Source organism: Myotis myotis, unplaced genomic scaffold (assembly GCF_014108235.1).
Source record: "Myotis myotis isolate mMyoMyo1 unplaced genomic scaffold, mMyoMyo1.p scaffold_m19_p_34, whole genome shotgun sequence".
Lineage (NCBI taxonomy): Eukaryota > Metazoa > Chordata > Mammalia > Chiroptera > Vespertilionidae > Myotis > Myotis myotis.
This window is the reverse complement of record NW_023416340.1, coordinates 925,152-941,952: the sequence shown is the minus strand read 5'-3', so window position 1 is coordinate 941,952 and position 16,801 is coordinate 925,152. Positions and strand designations below refer to the sequence as shown.

General features: G+C 53.7%; 1 protein-coding gene across 2 annotated transcripts in view; it reads right to left on the bottom strand.

Annotated features, from left to right (window-relative positions):
• The window catches only part of PRKD2 (protein kinase D2), a 36,183-nt gene extending 21,467 nt beyond the window's left edge, over nt 1-14,716 (bottom strand). The window contains exons 1-6 of one of the 2 annotated variants that reach the window (XM_036302920.1): nt 14,585-14,716; nt 13,703-14,115; nt 11,413-11,551; nt 5,160-5,291; nt 1,598-1,752; nt 1,276-1,492 (exon numbers count right to left, since the gene is read on the bottom strand). In XM_036302920.1, the coding sequence (XP_036158813.1) occupies nt 1,276-1,492; nt 1,598-1,752; nt 5,160-5,291; nt 11,413-11,551; nt 13,703-13,948 (889 nt within the window). In that variant the 5' untranslated portion in view covers nt 13,949-14,115; nt 14,585-14,716. Of the gene's footprint in view, nt 1-1,275; nt 1,493-1,597; nt 1,753-5,159; nt 5,292-11,412; nt 11,552-13,702; nt 14,116-14,410 lie in introns of both variants that reach the window. The other variant, XM_036302919.1, reaches the window with a different exon arrangement.
• Nucleotides 14,717-16,801: the final 2,085 nt, after the last annotated feature.

The following is a 16,801-nucleotide window of genomic DNA, read 5'->3' as shown; positions in this document are numbered from 1 at the left end:
AACCTGTGGGTCGCGAACAATGAGAATACATCCTGCAGATCAGATATTTACATGACGATTCATAGCAGTAGCAACATTACAGTGATGAAGTAGCCACGAAAATAATTGTATGGTTGGGGGTCACCACAACATGAGGAACTGTATTACAGGGTCGCGGCATCAGGAAGGTTGAGAACCGCTGCTAGAGTGTGATCAGTGTGAGGTTCTAGGTTGCTGTACATCAGAGGTTCTAGAATGTGGTAAAAACCCATTTTTCTAAGGTTCTATGTTCTAGATTTCTAAGACACCACCTCCCCCTCCCCCCGCCGAGTTCAATGTCCAAGTTTCTAGAACGCAACACACATCTCTGGTCCTCTGGTTCTAGATTACTATGACCCCTTGATGTCCAAGGTTTTACAGTGACTTGAGTTCTACAATTCTGGGTTTCTAAGTCTCCAGAAGCTTATGGTTCCAAGGTTTCTGTACATCCAAGATTCTAGAACAGGGGTGGGCAAACTTTTTGACTTGAGGGCCACAATGGGTTCTTAAACTGGACGGGAGGGCCGGAACAAAAGCATGGATGGAGTGTTTGTGTGAACTAATATAAATTCAAAGTAAACATTATTACATAAAAGGGTACGGTCTTTTTTTTTTTTTTTTTTAGTTTTATTCATTTCAAACGGGCCGTAGTTTGCCCACAGCTGTAATCTAGAACTTAATGTGACTACTGTTCTTCAGCTCTCAGCATCGAAGATTCTAGCATTTGACTGTTCTGGTGAATTTTAGAATCGGGTGTCTCTAAGTTTCTACATATCTAGATTTCTGGTATTCCAGCCATTGATCACAACATTCCAGAGTTCTAGAACCCTAAGATTCCATGGTTCTACTTCTAGGACTCAAATTTGATGTTTGTAGGGCTCTATTATTCTCAAATCCTATGGTTCTAAAGTTCTAATCTTTTGAGAATCTACAATTTGGCAGTTCTAGGATATAGCTAAAATTCTGTGGTTGTTTTAGCTGAATCCTACGACCCAGAATTCTTGAATCCTGTGTTTCTAAGGTCCTCTGATTCTAGAATTCTCAAGTCCTATAGTTTTTAGAATCCTATGCTGTCTTATGAGTCTAGATTTCTAAGGTCCTAGGACTCCCAGGTTCTAGGGTTCCAGAATGCCACAGGTTCAGGGCAGGCCTCGTGTGTTCTGCCACAAGCCCAACTGAGATCCCAAGCTTCTGAGTGTGCGTGGGGCGGGGTCCCAACCCTGTCTGTGCCCCCCTCCATGCCCTCTACCCCCTGACCTTTGCACTGCAGGCCCTGGCGGAAGAGGCCCTTGAGAAGTTTCTTGCAAGCCTGGCAGACAGTGGGCCGCGTGTAGCTGTGGATGAGGAAGGTATGCGGCACCTTGACCTTGGAGAGCAGCATCTTGTCCAGCTCGATGGGGCGGCCGGTGTAGGAGGAGGCGGACGAGGAGGAGGAGGGCGGGCGGCGAGGCAGGAGCTCAGTGGTGCTGCGGCTCTAGGGGTCAGCGAGAGCGGACGCGACACATCAGTGTGTTGCCCTACGCCCACCGGGGCCTTGTCACCCCCCAGCCACCCACCTGCCCACTCCCCCGCCCCTCACCAGCTCATCCGCCGTGCAGGGCAGGGAGTCCGAGGTACTGAGGCGCAGCGAATGGCCACTGGCCAGAGACGTGGACGACAGGCGCCGCTTGCGGGCCCCGCTGCAGTTGTTGGGGATGCTGAAGGCGCAGCGCTTGTGGTAGTTCAGTCCGCAGCCTGCGGGGGGCGCCAAACGGTCAGAGACGCAGCCTCCACTGCCCTGGCGCCCAACCCCTCCCACCCCCCTTCTCCTTTCCTTCAGATCTGGAGCACTGTACATCCCTCAGGACGCTTCGTGTGTAATTAAAGTCTATGGGAATCTACACAAACCCAACTCAGGCAGCACAGCCCCAGAGCGTTCAGAAACGAAGGTTCGGGCCATTCCACCAGGCAAAGCACCACGAGCAGGTGAGATGCTGCTGAGGGCAGAGAGCGCGCGGACTGGGGAGTGGAAGGAAGCCACCCGGTGCGACCCGCTGCAGAAACGGGAGCCAGCATCGCTAGCGTTTCCTCCTTCTTTGATGAATGTGTGTGTACATCAAATCCTTGTGTTTTCTTCCTTCTCCTATCCCCTTGTCACCTAACATAAGATGCTGATGATAATTGGCTGTACAGCATGGCGTTTCCATCACAGGGTCTCAAGGACACACGCCGTCTTCTGGGGAAAGAACAGCTTAGCATGTTTTCGTTTGTACCCAGGATGGTGGTATCCTATCAGGTGGAAGCATGACTGTGTTATTGTTTTTTCTTTCAAAAAAAAATTTTTTTAAATCGTCGTCCATGAAAGCATCAGGCCCAGCTTTGTGGTTTCCACGGGGCTTCCTGAACCCTCGCTCCCATCCATCTCCGGCATCCCGCCTGACTCCGGATGGCTGGCTGTTCTGAACACTGTCCCTCCAGCCCCTGGGAGTTTCTTGCAGGTGCTCCGCTAAGCCTGTCTCCTGGTGGGCCGCCTGTGCAGACCTGCCAGCTCAGCGACTCCCCATCCATCCATCCATCCATCCATCCATCCATCCACCCAGGCACTGCCTGGGACTCGTGCGGCCCCGCTGCACAGGCGCATGGAACATTGTTGGCCCGTCGAGGAGAGCTAGGATGGCAAATGGCCTTCGCCTACAGGTTCCACCTCCCGGTCTGGGCCTTGTGTTCGCTGAACAGAATTTCAGAACCTCACTCATGACTCCCAGTGAGTGCCGCAGTACAGTCCAATGTCAGTGGCATTTACTACAGTCATTTGGCCTCTTCTGGAACCATATGAACTCGGACTGCCATCTGTGAAGCTGGGTCACGGAAGTCCGTGCTATGATTGCCCATTAGAATCTGATGACCAAAAACAACAGCCCTGCCAACCTCACCCCCCCCCCCCCCCGCCCAGATGACACCAGGGTTGTGCCATGACAAAGGTTACATATGCCAAGACATGAAGAGTTGGATGTGCTGTGTGGATGATGGGATATTGATAGCAGCTTTGAAGCACTGAGTCCATTTTCTGCAGGCCTGCTGTGGCTGTTGGTCCAGGTCCTTAAATAATGCCATAATGTATTTAGGGCTACATGGTAACAATCGTAGTCGATGCTGCTGGTCACCTGGACCACAGGTTATCAAAGACTCTGGGTTTCTATGTGAGCATGGCACGCTGGCACGAAGCTGGCACGCTGAATGGAGCCGCAGGTCCTCACCGCAGCGTGGACGGTCCCCATCTTCTGTGTGAGCAGAGCCAAGGCGGGAGGTGTGGGCTTCAGTTGCAGGAGGGCGAGACCTCCACATTCTCACTCAGAAGCATCCAGGATGGCAGGGACCTGCTTAACCTTGAGACATCTTGGCTAAAGGAACATTGTGTTCCTTTTTTTTAAGTAAGGTTTAAGGAGATGTGTACGGAGCTTGTCGCAGACTGAATGCTTGTGTGTCCCCACCCCTAGTTTACATGTTGAAGCCCTAACCTGCACTGTAGCTGCATCTGGAGATGGGGCCGTGAGGTGAAATGAGGTCATAAGGGTGGGGCCCTGACTCCATGAGACTAGGGCCCTTCTATAAAGGAAGACACTTCAGAACTCCCCCTCTTCACACGCTTTGCGAGCACATGGTGAAATGGCAGCCATCTGCAAGCTAAGAAGAGAGTCCTCGCCGGGAAACAAGCCCCGTCGGTGCCGGGAGCCGGTCCATGCTTGCTGTTTCAAGGGACCTGGCATATATGGCATACTGTTCTTAATATGTTTGCTCACCTTCTTGGCACTATGTGTTTTAACCAAGGTCTCCTCTCTGAGAAAGGTTGTTTCCCCAGGTAGGGATTTTCCCCTGAAGTTAGGGAGGGAATAAAACCTCTTAACTAAGTGCCAGGCGGGTAATTAATCACTTTAACTATGAACAATCATGCTTAAGCTACATAATCTTGACTCCCTGGAATGGAGATAAGAAACGCCCTAACCTTTGGAATAGAGATTGATAGGATTGGAATCAACTGGTATAAATACAGATGTAACAAGACAGAACTTAGAAGACAGAACCTACACAGAACCTAGAGAACCTAGAGACGGAACATGGCAAAAGATCCTGGACTGAACCTGACTATAGAACATGGCAAGAGAACCTGACTAGAACCTGGTGACTGAACCTGGCTGGAGAACCTGGACAGAACCTGGCTGGAGATCCTAGGCAGAACCTCTCTGGAGATCCAGACCAGAACTTGGCTGGAGATCCTGGCTAGGCTGCTGATCAACTGAACGCTGTCTCCGTGTCATTCCTTCTTCGCCGACTCCGTCTACGCCTTTGGGAACCCCTGGACCTGCTGGGGTTGGACCCCAGCACATCGGAACCTTGATCTTAAACTTTCCAGCTCTGGAGCTGCGAGAAACGCACGTCTGTGGTCTAAGCCATCGGCCTGAGGTATTTTGTTTTGGCAGCCCTAGCAGACTGAGGTGCCAAGTGGACAGGGGTGGACTCCGGCAACCAGCTTCACGTGTCAACTTGGCTGGGTTAGCACCCCCCATTATGCAAACACTCGAGGTGTTGCTGTGTCGTATTTGATAGATGTGATTCCAGTCCACAGTCAGCGGACTTTTAGTGAGAAAGATTAGCCTAGTTCATCTGGGCGGGCCCGCTGCAGTCCGTTGAAAGGTTTAAAAAGCAGAGTTGAGACGTCCCAGATGGAGAACTTCTGCCTGTGGGTGGCAGCTTTAGCTCCTGTCTGAGTTCCAGCTGCCCTTGCTGACCGGCTGGCTGCCCTACGGATTAAGAGTTGGCCAGCCCGCCACCCGAACAATCCTGTAAACTCCTTCCTTCCAAAAGTCCCTGCTGGCTGTTTTCCGGTCCATCCCTCTTTGATACAGGCTCCGCCCTTTCCCCTGTGAACGCCCCTTTTTATCCCCCATCCCAGCCGAGTCCCACCCCCGGCCCCTCCCCCAGCTCCGTCTCCAGCCCGGACCTCTCCCTCCGAGCCCCGCCCCATGCCCCGCCCCCTGGCCTGCGCTCCGCCCAAGGCCCCGCCCCCGGCTCAGTCTCCAGCCCGGACCTCTCCCTCCGAGCCCCGCCCCAAGCCCCGCCCCCTTGCATGCGCTCCAAGCCCCGCCCCCGGCCCCGCCTCTCACCATCACACTTGAGGCCCTGCCGCACCAGCCCGAAGAGCATCTCCCCGCAGTGGTCGCAGAAGGCGGGCGCTCGGTAGGAGTGCACCGTGAGTGCGTGCGGGCGGATCTGGAAGTCCTCGAAGGTGGCCGAAGCTGCAGGCAGCGGGGAGGGCGGGTGGTTGAGCCGGGGCCAGCGGAGGCCATTTCAGCCCCCGCATTCCCGGGCTGCTTACAATCCTCCCTGACAATGCAAGGGTTTTTTTTGTTTGTTTCTAGGATTTTTTCAAAATATCTTTTTATTGATTGCAGAGAAGAAGAAAGAGGGAGAGAGAGAGATAGAAACATCAATGATGAGAGGAAGTCAGTGATCATCTGCCTCCAGCATGCCCCCCCACTAGAGGTCGAACCCGCAGCCCGGGCTTGTGCCATGTGACCGGGAATCTCCGTGACCTCCTGGTTCATTGGTCGACGCTCAACCACTGAGCCACGCTGGTTGGGCCCAGCTGCAAGGTTTAATTGTTCCTTCCTTCCTTCATTTGCTCACATATTATATTCTACCTGGATTCATATTCCAGCTCCACCACTGGGCAAAGCAGCTATGTGCTTACGTCAGGGACTGGGGGGAGGGGGAGGGGGAGTTGGTGAATGGGTATAGAGTTCCAGTTTTGCAAGATGAAAACAGTTCTGGGGATTGGTTGCACAACAATGTGAATGTAATTAACACTACTGAACGGTAGACTTAAAAATGGTCATGGCCCTCACCAGTTGGCTCAGTGGATAGAGTGTCGGCCTGCGGACTGAAGGGTCCCGGTTTGATTCTGGTCAAGGGCACATACCTCGGTTTGCAGGCTGATCCAAGGCACCCTCGGGGGCCCCATGCAGGAGGCAATCAATCCACGTGTCTCTCTCACATCGATGTTTCTCTCTCTCAGTCTCTCCTCCTCCCTTCCACTCTCTAAAAATCAATGGAAAAGTGTCCTAGCATGAGGATTAACAACAACAACAACAAAAAAAAACCTTAAAAATTGTTATGATGGTGCATTTTACCTTATGCATATTTCACCACAATTAAAAAATTTAAAATAAAAAAATACAGATGCCTGGGCCCCACCCTCAGAGTTTCTGATCTACTTGGTCTGGAGTAGAGCCTGATTATCAAGAGGAAAAGACAAACACCCGTGCACCTCAGCTTTTTCATCTCTAAAATGTTCTAAGCAGTAGGGGTAGCACATCAGACAAAATCCCTGCCTCGCCTCCAGTGAGGGCAGCAGACAAAGTAAATACAAGAAACACTCGTACTTAACAATCACCCAGGCCAGCAGTCACTCTGTGCCAGGCACTGCTCTAAGTACTTTAAAAAGCTAATGAGGGTGAGAACCAAGATGGCGGCATAGGTTAACGCCGGAGTTTGCTGCTTTGAACAACTACTTCAAAAGTGAAACCAAAAAACAGAAGGGACAGCACCCAGAACCACAGGAACGCCGGCTGAGTGGAAGTCCTACAACTAGGAGGAAAGAGAAACGCATACGGACACTCAGAGGAGGCGCAGTGCTGAAGTCAAATTCTGAGGTGCGGAGTGTGCGGAGCGGGCTGGCGGCGGAGGGCGCCGTTGGCGTTTTCAATCGGGAGGGAGTCCCAGTCTCTGAGCTCCAGATCCGGGCGAGTCTTTAGGGACCCAGACTCAAACGGGAGAAGCGGGACTGTCTGGCTTCGGTCAGAGCGAGTGCAGCTTTCTCTCTGAGCTCTGCAGCGGGTGCTGGGACTCAGAGAGGCAGAGCCCCTGGGGACAGGACGGAGAGCGGCCATAACTGCTCTCTCCGGCCCACCCTGTTGATCCTGTGCGACCCGCCCCGCCCAAGCCCTGCACACAGGCATTTGCCGGATAGCCTCAGGCAAAGGCTAGATTAGCACCTCCCTAGAGGACAGAACTTCTCTCACTGCTGACACAGCTGATTCGCATAGCCACTTGGCCTGGAGGTCAAACCCTCCCTGGAATTAGCTACAACAATCAAGATTTAACTATAAGACTGCAAACAAAAACCACTAGGGGGTGCACCAAGGAAGCATAACATAATGCGGAGACAAAGAAACAGGACAAAATTGTCAATGGAAGATATAGAGTTCAGAACCACACTTTTAAGGTCTCTCAAGAACTGTTTAGAAGCCGTCGATAAACTTAATGAGATCTACAAGAAAACTAATGAGACCCTCGATCTTATATTGGGGAACCAACTAGAAATTAAGCATACACGGACTGAAATAACGAATATTATACAGACTCCCGACAGCAGACCAGAGGAGTGCAAGAATCAAGTCAATGATTTGAAATGCGAGGAAGCAAAAAACACCCAACCGGAAAAGCAAAATGAAAAAAGAATCCAAAAATGCGAGGATAGTGTAAGGAGCCTCTGGGACAGCTTCAAGCGTACCAACATCAGAATTATAGGGGTGCCAGAAGATGAGAGAGAGCAAGATATTGAAAACCTATTTGAAGAAATAATGACAGAAAACTTCCCCCACCTGGTGAAAGAAATGGACTTACAGGTCCAAGAAGCGCGGAGAACCCCAAACAAAAGGAATCCAAAGAGGACCACACCAAGACACATCATCATTAAAATGCCAAGAGCAAAAGACAAAGAGAGAATCTTAAAAGCAGCAAGAGAAAGAAACTCAGTTACCTACAAGGGAATACCCATACGACTGTCAGCTGATTTCTCAACAGAAACTTTGCAGGCCAGAAGGGAGTGGCAAGAAATATTCAAAGTGATGAATACCAAGAACCTACAACCAAGATTACTTTATCCAGCAAAGCTATCATTCAGAATTGAAGGTCAGATAAAGAGCTTCACAGATAAGGAAAAGCTAAAGGAGTTCATCACCACCAAACCAGGATTATATGAAATGCTGAAAGGTATCCTTTAAGAAGAGGAAGAGGAAGAGGAAGAAAAAGGTAAAGATACAAATTATGAACAACAAATATGCATCTATCAACAAGTGAATCTAAGAATCAAGTGAATAAATAATCTGATGAGCAGAATGAACTGTTGATTATAATAGAATCAGGGACATAGAAAGGGAATGGACTGACTATTCCTGGGGGGGAAAGGGGTGTGGGAGATGCGGGAAGAGACTGGACAAAAATCGTGCACCTATGGATGAGGACAGTGGGTGGGGAGTGAGGGCAGAGGGTGGGGTGGGAACTGGGAGGAGGGGAGTTATGGGGGGGAAAAAAAGAGGAACAAATGTAATAATCTGAACAATAAAGATTTAATTAAAAAAAATTAAAATAAAAAAAAAAAAAAAAAAAAAAAAAAAAAGCTAATGAGCCCTGGCCGGCTTGGCTCAGTGGATAGAGCGTTGGTCTGCGGACCGAAAGGTCCCAGGTTCGATTCCGGTCAAAGGCACATGCCTGGGTTGTGGGCTCAATCCCCAGTGTGGGGTGTGCAGGAGGCAGCCAATCAATGATTCTCATCATTGATGTTTCCCTCTCTCTCTCTCTCTCTCTCTCTCTCTCTCTCTCTCTCTCCTCCCTTCCTCTCTGAAATTAATAAAAATACATTTAAAAAAATAAATAAAAATAAAAAGCTAATGAATTTAGCCTTGGCAGGTGTGGCTTAGTTGGTTAGAGCTTTGTCCAAGACACCTCAATTCTGGATCAGGGCACATATCTGGGTTGAGGGTTCGGTGCATATGGGAGGTAACCGATCACTAATCCATGTTTCTCTGTCTCCCTCTTCCTCAAATCAATTAAAAAACAAACTAAAACCACCACTAATGAAGTTAGCCCTCTCAAGACTCTATCAGGTACATCCTGTTACATCCCCATTTTCTGTTTGAGGCGGTTGCAGCACAGATAGATGAGGCAACTTGTCTGAAGTCACACAGCTAGCAAGTTGCAGAACTCACAAACCCAGGCCAGTGTGGCTCTAGAGTTCATGCTTTTAGCACCATACTTTCTGCCTCTCTGAAAATCTTAAGTAGTAAAATATAGAGTTGGTTAGAAGTCAGTAAGTGCTTAGGAGAAAAATTAAACAGGGAAGGGAGATAGGGAAGGTGCAAGAGGTAAAAATTGAAATAGGTGGGCAGGGAAGGCCTCTGCGAGGTGATATTACGGTAAAGGCCTGAAGGAGGTAGCAGGTGTCTAGGAAAGAACATACTAGTATCATAATCGTATCCCCTTATGGGTTCTTTAAGGATTAAGCGAATATCCGGAAAGCTCTTAAAACAGTGCCTGGCACAGAGAAAGTGCTCAATAAATGTTAGCTCTTATCTCAGAGGTTTCATTTTTGGACGAAGTCTCATTTGTCCTCATTTTTGGACGAAGTTTCAGCCGACTATTAAGCTATTTTTCTTTGTATTATGCAGCAGAAAGGGGACTCTCTCCTGTGAGCCAAGCACTATTTACACACCCAAGATAAAACTATAAATAAGAGAGATTTACACCCTACTCTCAAGGAGCTGACATTCTTTTGGGGAGACAGACAACGAAACATAAACACATAAATAAACGAGGAAATTTCAGACAAGGGAGGAAATGGCATTTCAGCTGAGATCCAAATAACAAGAAGGAGCTAGCTATGAGAAGGGGAGATCGGGGCAGCATTCCAGGCAGCAAGAGCAGCAAGTGCAAAGGCCCTGTGGTAGGAGGGAGTTTGGGTTTGTTCCAGGGGCAGAGGGCAGGCGAGCATGGCTGGACCAAAGAAAGTAAGGAGGGCAGTGTTACGAGATGAATTCATGGAATTAGCAGGGGCAGCCTTGAAGCCACGTTGAAGAGTTTGTATTTTACTCCAGGGGTAATGGGGAGCCATGGGAGGATTCTGAGCAGTGGAGTATCACGATCTGACTTAGGTGCTACTGAAATAATGCAGACAGGAGGTGATGGCGGCTTGGACCAGTGGCAGTGGCCCAAAATACATTCAGCATGTATGTCAAAGGTAGGACCAGGAGGTTTGATGACAGATAACGTGAATGGGTGGGAGAAAAAGAGGAGGCAAGGATGCCTCCAGGTTTGGGGCACGGGCACCTGGGTAGTGCCTTTCCCCAGGAGGTTGACGACTGCAGGAAGAGCAGGTTTGGAAGGGGAAATACAATTTCCATCTTGGACAGGCCGTGTCTGAAACGCCTGGAGATGCCAAGTAAAAGTGTCAGGGAGACAGCTACGTGAATAAGACCTGGTCTTAGGGGAGAGACAAGGGCAGTGATGGCGAACCTGACACTCGCGTCAGAGGGGACACGCGAACTCATTTTTTTGGTTGATTTTTCTTTGTTAAATGGCATTTAAATATATAAAATAAATATCAAAAATATGTCTTTGTTTTACTATGGTTGCAAATATCAAAAAACTTCTATATGTGACACGGCACCAGAGTTAGGTTAGGGTTTTTCAAAATGCTGACACGCCGAGCTCAAAAGGTTCGCCATCACTGGACTAGGGTGAAGATAAAAATCTAAGAGGTGCTAGTCTATATGAGGGTATTTAAAACCTGGATAAGCTTACCAGGGGATTAAATCCAAATTGCACTGAGCACTGCAGCATGCAAGGGGCAGCGTGTGTGCGGGGTGGGGGATACAGCCATGAATAAGGCAGATACCGCCAAACTCCCCACCCCCCCCCAAAGAACCAAGGTTCATAAACTGTCAAAGACAGCTTGCCCATCGCAACGTGGGAATGGCCAGAGGGTGGGCTGGATTCTGGCTGAAAATGCAGGTGCCAGGGGCACCTCACACCTTGCAGGGTCAGGCTGCATTTAGCGTTTCCTTGGGAAGGAGGAACGGACATCCAAACACTTCACTATACTTCGTATCAGCACGTAGCACACATCCAGAAAAGGACACAGAAGTGCAGGGCTCCGTGCACTGCCAAACTGTACACACCGTGTCACCAGCCCCCTGATGGGTCAATGGAAGTTTACACCAGTCCCCAGGAAGCTCCCTCGTGTCCCCCACCCAACCCTCTCTTCCCCAGAGGCGCCCCGACTCTTGGCTTCTAACACCGTAGAGTGGTTGCAGCCGTTCACAAATGGAATTATACAGAATGGGGCCTGGTGTCTCTCAGCATTGGGTCTGGGAAATTCATCGGTGTTGCTGTGGATGGTTTATGTTCCGCGAATTCCACAGCGTGTGCGCACAACAATCACTGTACCCGTTCCGGGGAAGCTGAGACCCACCGGCTCCGAACTAGAAAGAGCAAGAGTCTGGGCCCACCTCCCTTCCACTCCCTCAGAGGCCCCGCCCCCGCGCGAGGCCCCGCCCCTAGGCGAGCCTGGCCTCTCACCCGACAGCACCACCTCCACCAGGTCGCCTTCCTGGATGTCTCCAGCCGAGCGCACCAGCTGCAGGAGGTTAGCGGACGTGGGGTCATGTTTGAAGAGCAGGATCTTGTCGTAAAGGCCGTAGAAGCCACACTCGGGGAACTGAGAGGCGGGAGAGGGAGTTGGTGACGGAAAAGCAGCGGTCTGGGACCCTCCCAGGGCAGGGCCGCCTGTTTCCCCCGGAAACTCAAGAGACCCTGCAGCCCCTCGTTTCCTGCTGCTCCCTCCCAGGCCCAGCTCGAGCCTGGCGGGGTGCCAGGGCCCCAGGTGTGCTGGAGGGAGCGCAGCCCAGAGTTTGGCGGCTGGATGGGTGCACTGGGGTGGGAGGGAGAGCAGCTCCCGGAGCCTGGACACCTAGAATTTCCCGGAGATCGGGGTGGGGGTCTAAATGAGCACCCCTTTCCTTATGCCCCCCCCCCCCCCTCCAGCTTCCTTCCTGGATCTATTGTCCCTGCTACCTGGCTCCAGGCCCAGCGTTGGGGCAGGGCGAGCTGAAAGGAGGGACTTGAGGACTGGGGGTGGGGGTGGGGGTGGGGGGGCTATGGGATGGCTAGGGCTTAAGGGAGCTGAAAGTGGAGGGTGCTCCCCACCCAAAGGCCAAAGGACCCAGGTGTCCTGGTCCCCAATTTGGGAGGGGGCAGGAAATGAAACCCGGTAGAACAGAAAGTGAAACAGCCCAGGTGGGGCCGCTGGAAGGAAGGAAAGGGGCCCTACCACACCTGGAGGAGAAGGCAGAAAATAAAACCGGGCTGAGGCCTGAGGGAGTCGGCTGAAGACCTAAGCCCTGCACAAAGCATCCACCCAGAGGACCTTCTGCCCCCCCCCCCCCCCCCCCCCCCCCCCCCCCCCCCAGCCTGTTTTCCCAAAGAGCAGGCTCAGTTGGGCGTGGGAGCTGGGGCTGCTAGTTTTGGGGTGGGGATGGGGGGAGGGGGGCAAAGGAAGCCCTATCTGTTCTTGCCCACTGGGAGGGGGTCCAAGGTGAGCAGGCCGCCTGGGGCTGACTGCCTGGGAAGTCTTTCTCTAAGCTCTTGTTTGTAAAATGGGGGAGTTGGCCCAGTTCCAGATTTTCTCTGAAGCCCAAAGAATTCATTTCCAGGAGTCAGAAGATTCTAACATTTGGAGATTTGAGGATTCTAACTTGCCTACCTTATAGGAAGATCAGACATTCTAGAGTTCAACCTATTCTCATCGCGTTTAGGATTTTCAACAGCCTAGATTACCAGTAGGCTAGTATTTTAATATTCTGGGACTCTGACAAACTAGGATTCGAATAGTTGAATATCTTAGCACTGAAGGATTCCAACAACCCAGGAATCTAATATTCCAACATTTTAATGTTTTAGTATTTCAACCAGCTAGGATTCTAATGTTTGAATGCTTTATATCAGAGGAATCCAATTACCTATGCTTGCATATTCCCATTTAGAAGTCTATAATAGTCTAACATTTTGACAGTCTAGAATTCGAACAACAGAGAAGCTCACTATTCTGACTTTTCATGTTCTAGGATTCAGGCACGGAGTTCCACCTGATTCCCTTTTGCCATGACCCCCAGCCCCCCACCCTGGTGACCCTGGTGTCCAAAGCTAAGAGTGGGGCGGGGTTGGGGAAGGCCGGTTTTAATAGGCCAGCATCAGTGTGTGTGTGTGTGTGTGTGTGTGTGTGTGTGTGTGTCGGGGGGAGGGGGAGGGAGTCCTCAGAGCCTCTGAACTTTGGGAAGAGGTGCCTATCCCTCCACACACACCTCAGGCCTGGGGGCGGGCAGAGATTAGGCTCGGAGACCTCACTTGCCCCTGGCAGCTAGTGCAAGCACCCACACCCACACATGTCATCCGATCGCCTTGGCCAGCCTGGCTTCAATTTCTATTTTCCACCAAATGGGAGGTCAGGGATGGGCCTGGGCAGGGAGGTGTTCCCTCACCCCCATCGGATGCCCCCACCTGCCCCCTCCCCCTCCCTCCTTCTACACCTGGTGGGCCCCTCCCTTCCTCCCTGCCGGCTGCAGAAAACAACATGCAAGGACTCGCAATTTGGGGAGGCCTCTGGGGCACCCCACCCCTGCCCGGGCCTCCCTCAAACGGGTAGTGGGGTAAAGAGGCAGCTGGGGCCAATGCCCTACCCCCATCCCTCATTCTCCCAAGGCTTAGAGTCCCTTCCTCCCCCTCCCCTGTGCCAGGCTGCAGGTCGCCTAGGTCAGCGCACACCTCCTCCAGGCCGCTCCCCAAGCTGGGTTGGGGGACCCTGCGCCCTCACCTTCTGGTCGACGATGGAGCAAGCCAGCTGCTTCACATGGGCCAACTCCGAGGCGGCGGGCAGCAGCACGAACTCGCGGGTCAGCCCGATCTGGATGTGGAAGGAGACCCCGGGGCCTGGGGCCGGGACCGAAACCTGGGACAGCAGGGGTGGCGGCGACTGCAGGTCCAAGCCGCCGGGGGGCGGCGGAGACCCCGGCCCCGGAGAGCCCGGGAGCCCGGCGGGATGGGAGGGGGCGGCAGCCATGGGGAGGCCCGGGAGCGGCCGCCCGGCGCCCGCCTGGGATCCGGCTGGAGGGCCCGGGGAACACGCTGTCTCCCAGGGAGAACTCGTGCGCGGGGAGTGGGAGCGCGGATCTCGGGGGCCGAGGAGAGGAATCTGGCAGGTTGAGGGGACTCGACGATGGCGGGATCCTGGGGAATCAGAGAAAAGAAATCTAGTGGATTAGACGCCCGGGAATCAAGGGATCACAGACGAGCAGATAAAAGAAATGGTTTGGGGGGCGGGAGGGGGGTGTTCCGGCGATTGAGAGTTTCCAAGAAATCAAAGAAGAAAATCTAGTAGGTCGGGGTCACAGAGATCAGCACAGCCCAGGATCCAAAGGCCCCTTGGAAAGAAAAAGGATTGAAAAGGAGCAGGGGGGACCCCAGAACCCAGGGGCTCTAAGAGGAGGACCCAATTAAGGGGGGGCCGAGGGGTTCGCCAAACCTTGGGGATGGAGGGCGGGAGTCTCTGAGCCGGGGATCGAGTGGATCCCAGGGATCCGACGGGCCCGGGGATGGGCAGAGGGGTCCCGAGGGCCCGGTGCTCAGGAGGGAATTCCTCGGATCTCGGAAGCTGGAAAAAAGCCCGGTCGGGGACCCACGGAGAAGGGGGCGTTACCAGCCGCGGTGGAGGTGGGGCCAGGGAGGGTCGCCGGGAGCCGGTGGCTCTTTTTCCTTCGCCAAAGTTTAACTCCGCTGCCGCGGCCCAGGAGGAAGTGTCCGGAGCGACGGCGCCGTCGGCCAATCGGCGCCGGCCTCGGTGACGCCAGAGGGAGGGCGGGGCGAGCGAGGGGGCGGAAGGGGAGGGCGGGCCCCGCACCTCCGAGTTGGGGGCGGCACCTCTTCCGAGCCGATCCGGGGGCCGGTGGTGGGAGATGCGGGGCCGGGAGGTAGGACCGATCCCTCCCCACGACACACCGGAGTCTGCAAAGTTAACTTCTCCTGGAGCCGCGGAGGGAGGGGCGAGCCACCCTCGCCGCCACCACAGGTCGCGGGGGCGGGCGCGGAGGTGGTGCCTGGCCCTTTAAGGAAGGGGGCCCTCCCGCCTGGCCTGCATCCGGCGCCCACCGCAGGGGAAAGGGTGGGAAACTGGGTGTCAGGTCCGGTCGGCTCTCTGGGCCCCGCCCCCCCCCCCCCCCAGCCAGCTGTGCCCCTTTCACCACCCAGAACCCCCAGTCCCTGCCGTGGGTGGGGAGACCGGAGCGGCCAGATGGGCAGAGGTCCTGGCCGCAGGCTTGTCTCCAGCCGCCGGGGGCCAGGTGATGAGGTGCACCAGGCCTGGGCCACCTGTTCGGGAGAGTCGGGCAGAAGGCGGCCGCGGGTATTCCCTTCCCTCCGCTCCCCACTCCGCCCCATCCTCAGGAAGGGGGAGCCAAAGGCTTGGGGTGCCTGGAAGGGCCATAGCGACCAGCGAGGACAAGGCACCCGCACGGTTTCATAGATGGAAAACGGATTGTTCTGGGGAGATGGGCACTTGTCTTTGTGTGCCTTTGGGATGCGACTTCCCCTCCCCAGCCTGTTTCTCCATCTGCTGATATATCTGACCTCAGAGGGTCTTTGTGGGGATGAATGAGATTGTGTAGTGGTGCCTGGAACACAGTTCAGTACATGGTGGCTGTCGCTGTAATTTGCAGGGATTACAGGGGTGGGCACCTCAAGCCCTCAGTCATCCAACATTGGACAGCCCACTGTGTACCAGTCTGTTAAACGCCTTCCAGTTCCTTCAGAAGCAATTCATACTTGATGTCTCCTCCCCAGATAATAAGAGTGGCTACTATTTAATTTACAGACAGGAAGCTTAGCCCTCAGAGGCAAAAGGACTTGTCCGAGATCCAGCCAGTTGCTACCACCCCACCCCCTTCATCAAGAAGTCAAGGCCGGGTTTGAGCCCCGAAGGCCCCGTAGAGATGGGCCACACTCCGCCTGGGTTCCAGACCGGCAGGGGTGGCCGGGGTGGGGGCCGTGAGATGAGCCCCCTTCCTGCTGAAGGGTTGTTGGGGCAGCTGAGGTTGATACAATAGTGTTTCTGTCACCACATCCGGGGGGCGGGGGGGGGTGGCTGGCTGGGCTGGGGAAGGAAGTCTGAGGCTGGAACGAAAACCCAAACCACCACCTGGTGAAGCTGCTCCGAGCCCAGGATGAGGGGGAGCGAGGCCACATGGAGCCCGCAGCGGCTCCTGTCAGTGCCACCTGACGGCCCCCTGCACCCTTTCTCCTTGAAATGCGAACGCGGCCCAAGTGTGCTGTTTGCAGGACTCACCCTTAAGTGCTCACAGGGCCAGGCCCGATTCTAGACACTGGGGTGCAGCCCTCGACAACCCAGGAGGTGCTGGGACTTGCCCAAGCACTCTCTGCTGGCAGGTGGAGGACTGAGTAAGCAGAGGGAGTGACAAGGGACAGGATACCAATTCCGGTCACTGCTGGAGGCCTTGAGCCTCCCCCCACCCCACCCTCTCTTTCTCTGTTAGAGCATCCATACTGCTCCCTACGTTATGAAGCTGTGAGGACCCAGTGAGACGGCCTGTGTTAACACTGGTCTGGGTCCTGCTGAGTGTACAGCTGACCACTGCGGTGCCACCACCTCCAGGGACTCTGGGCCCCCACCCCTCCCAGCAGCTCCCAGCACGGGGGAGTGTTCTGTGCAGGCAGCTCCCAGCTCTCCCTGCTCCACGTCAGCCCGGGTGTGGACCAGGGAGGGAAGGGTAGCCCTCGGCCTCACCACTCCATCACACATCCCAGGGGTGCGGGTGGTGGGGGGAGGGGGAGGAGTCTTGAGCTACACTGTCAATCATACCATGAGCTTGTGGGCTCTGCCCAGGCTGCTGCTGCGGCCCCT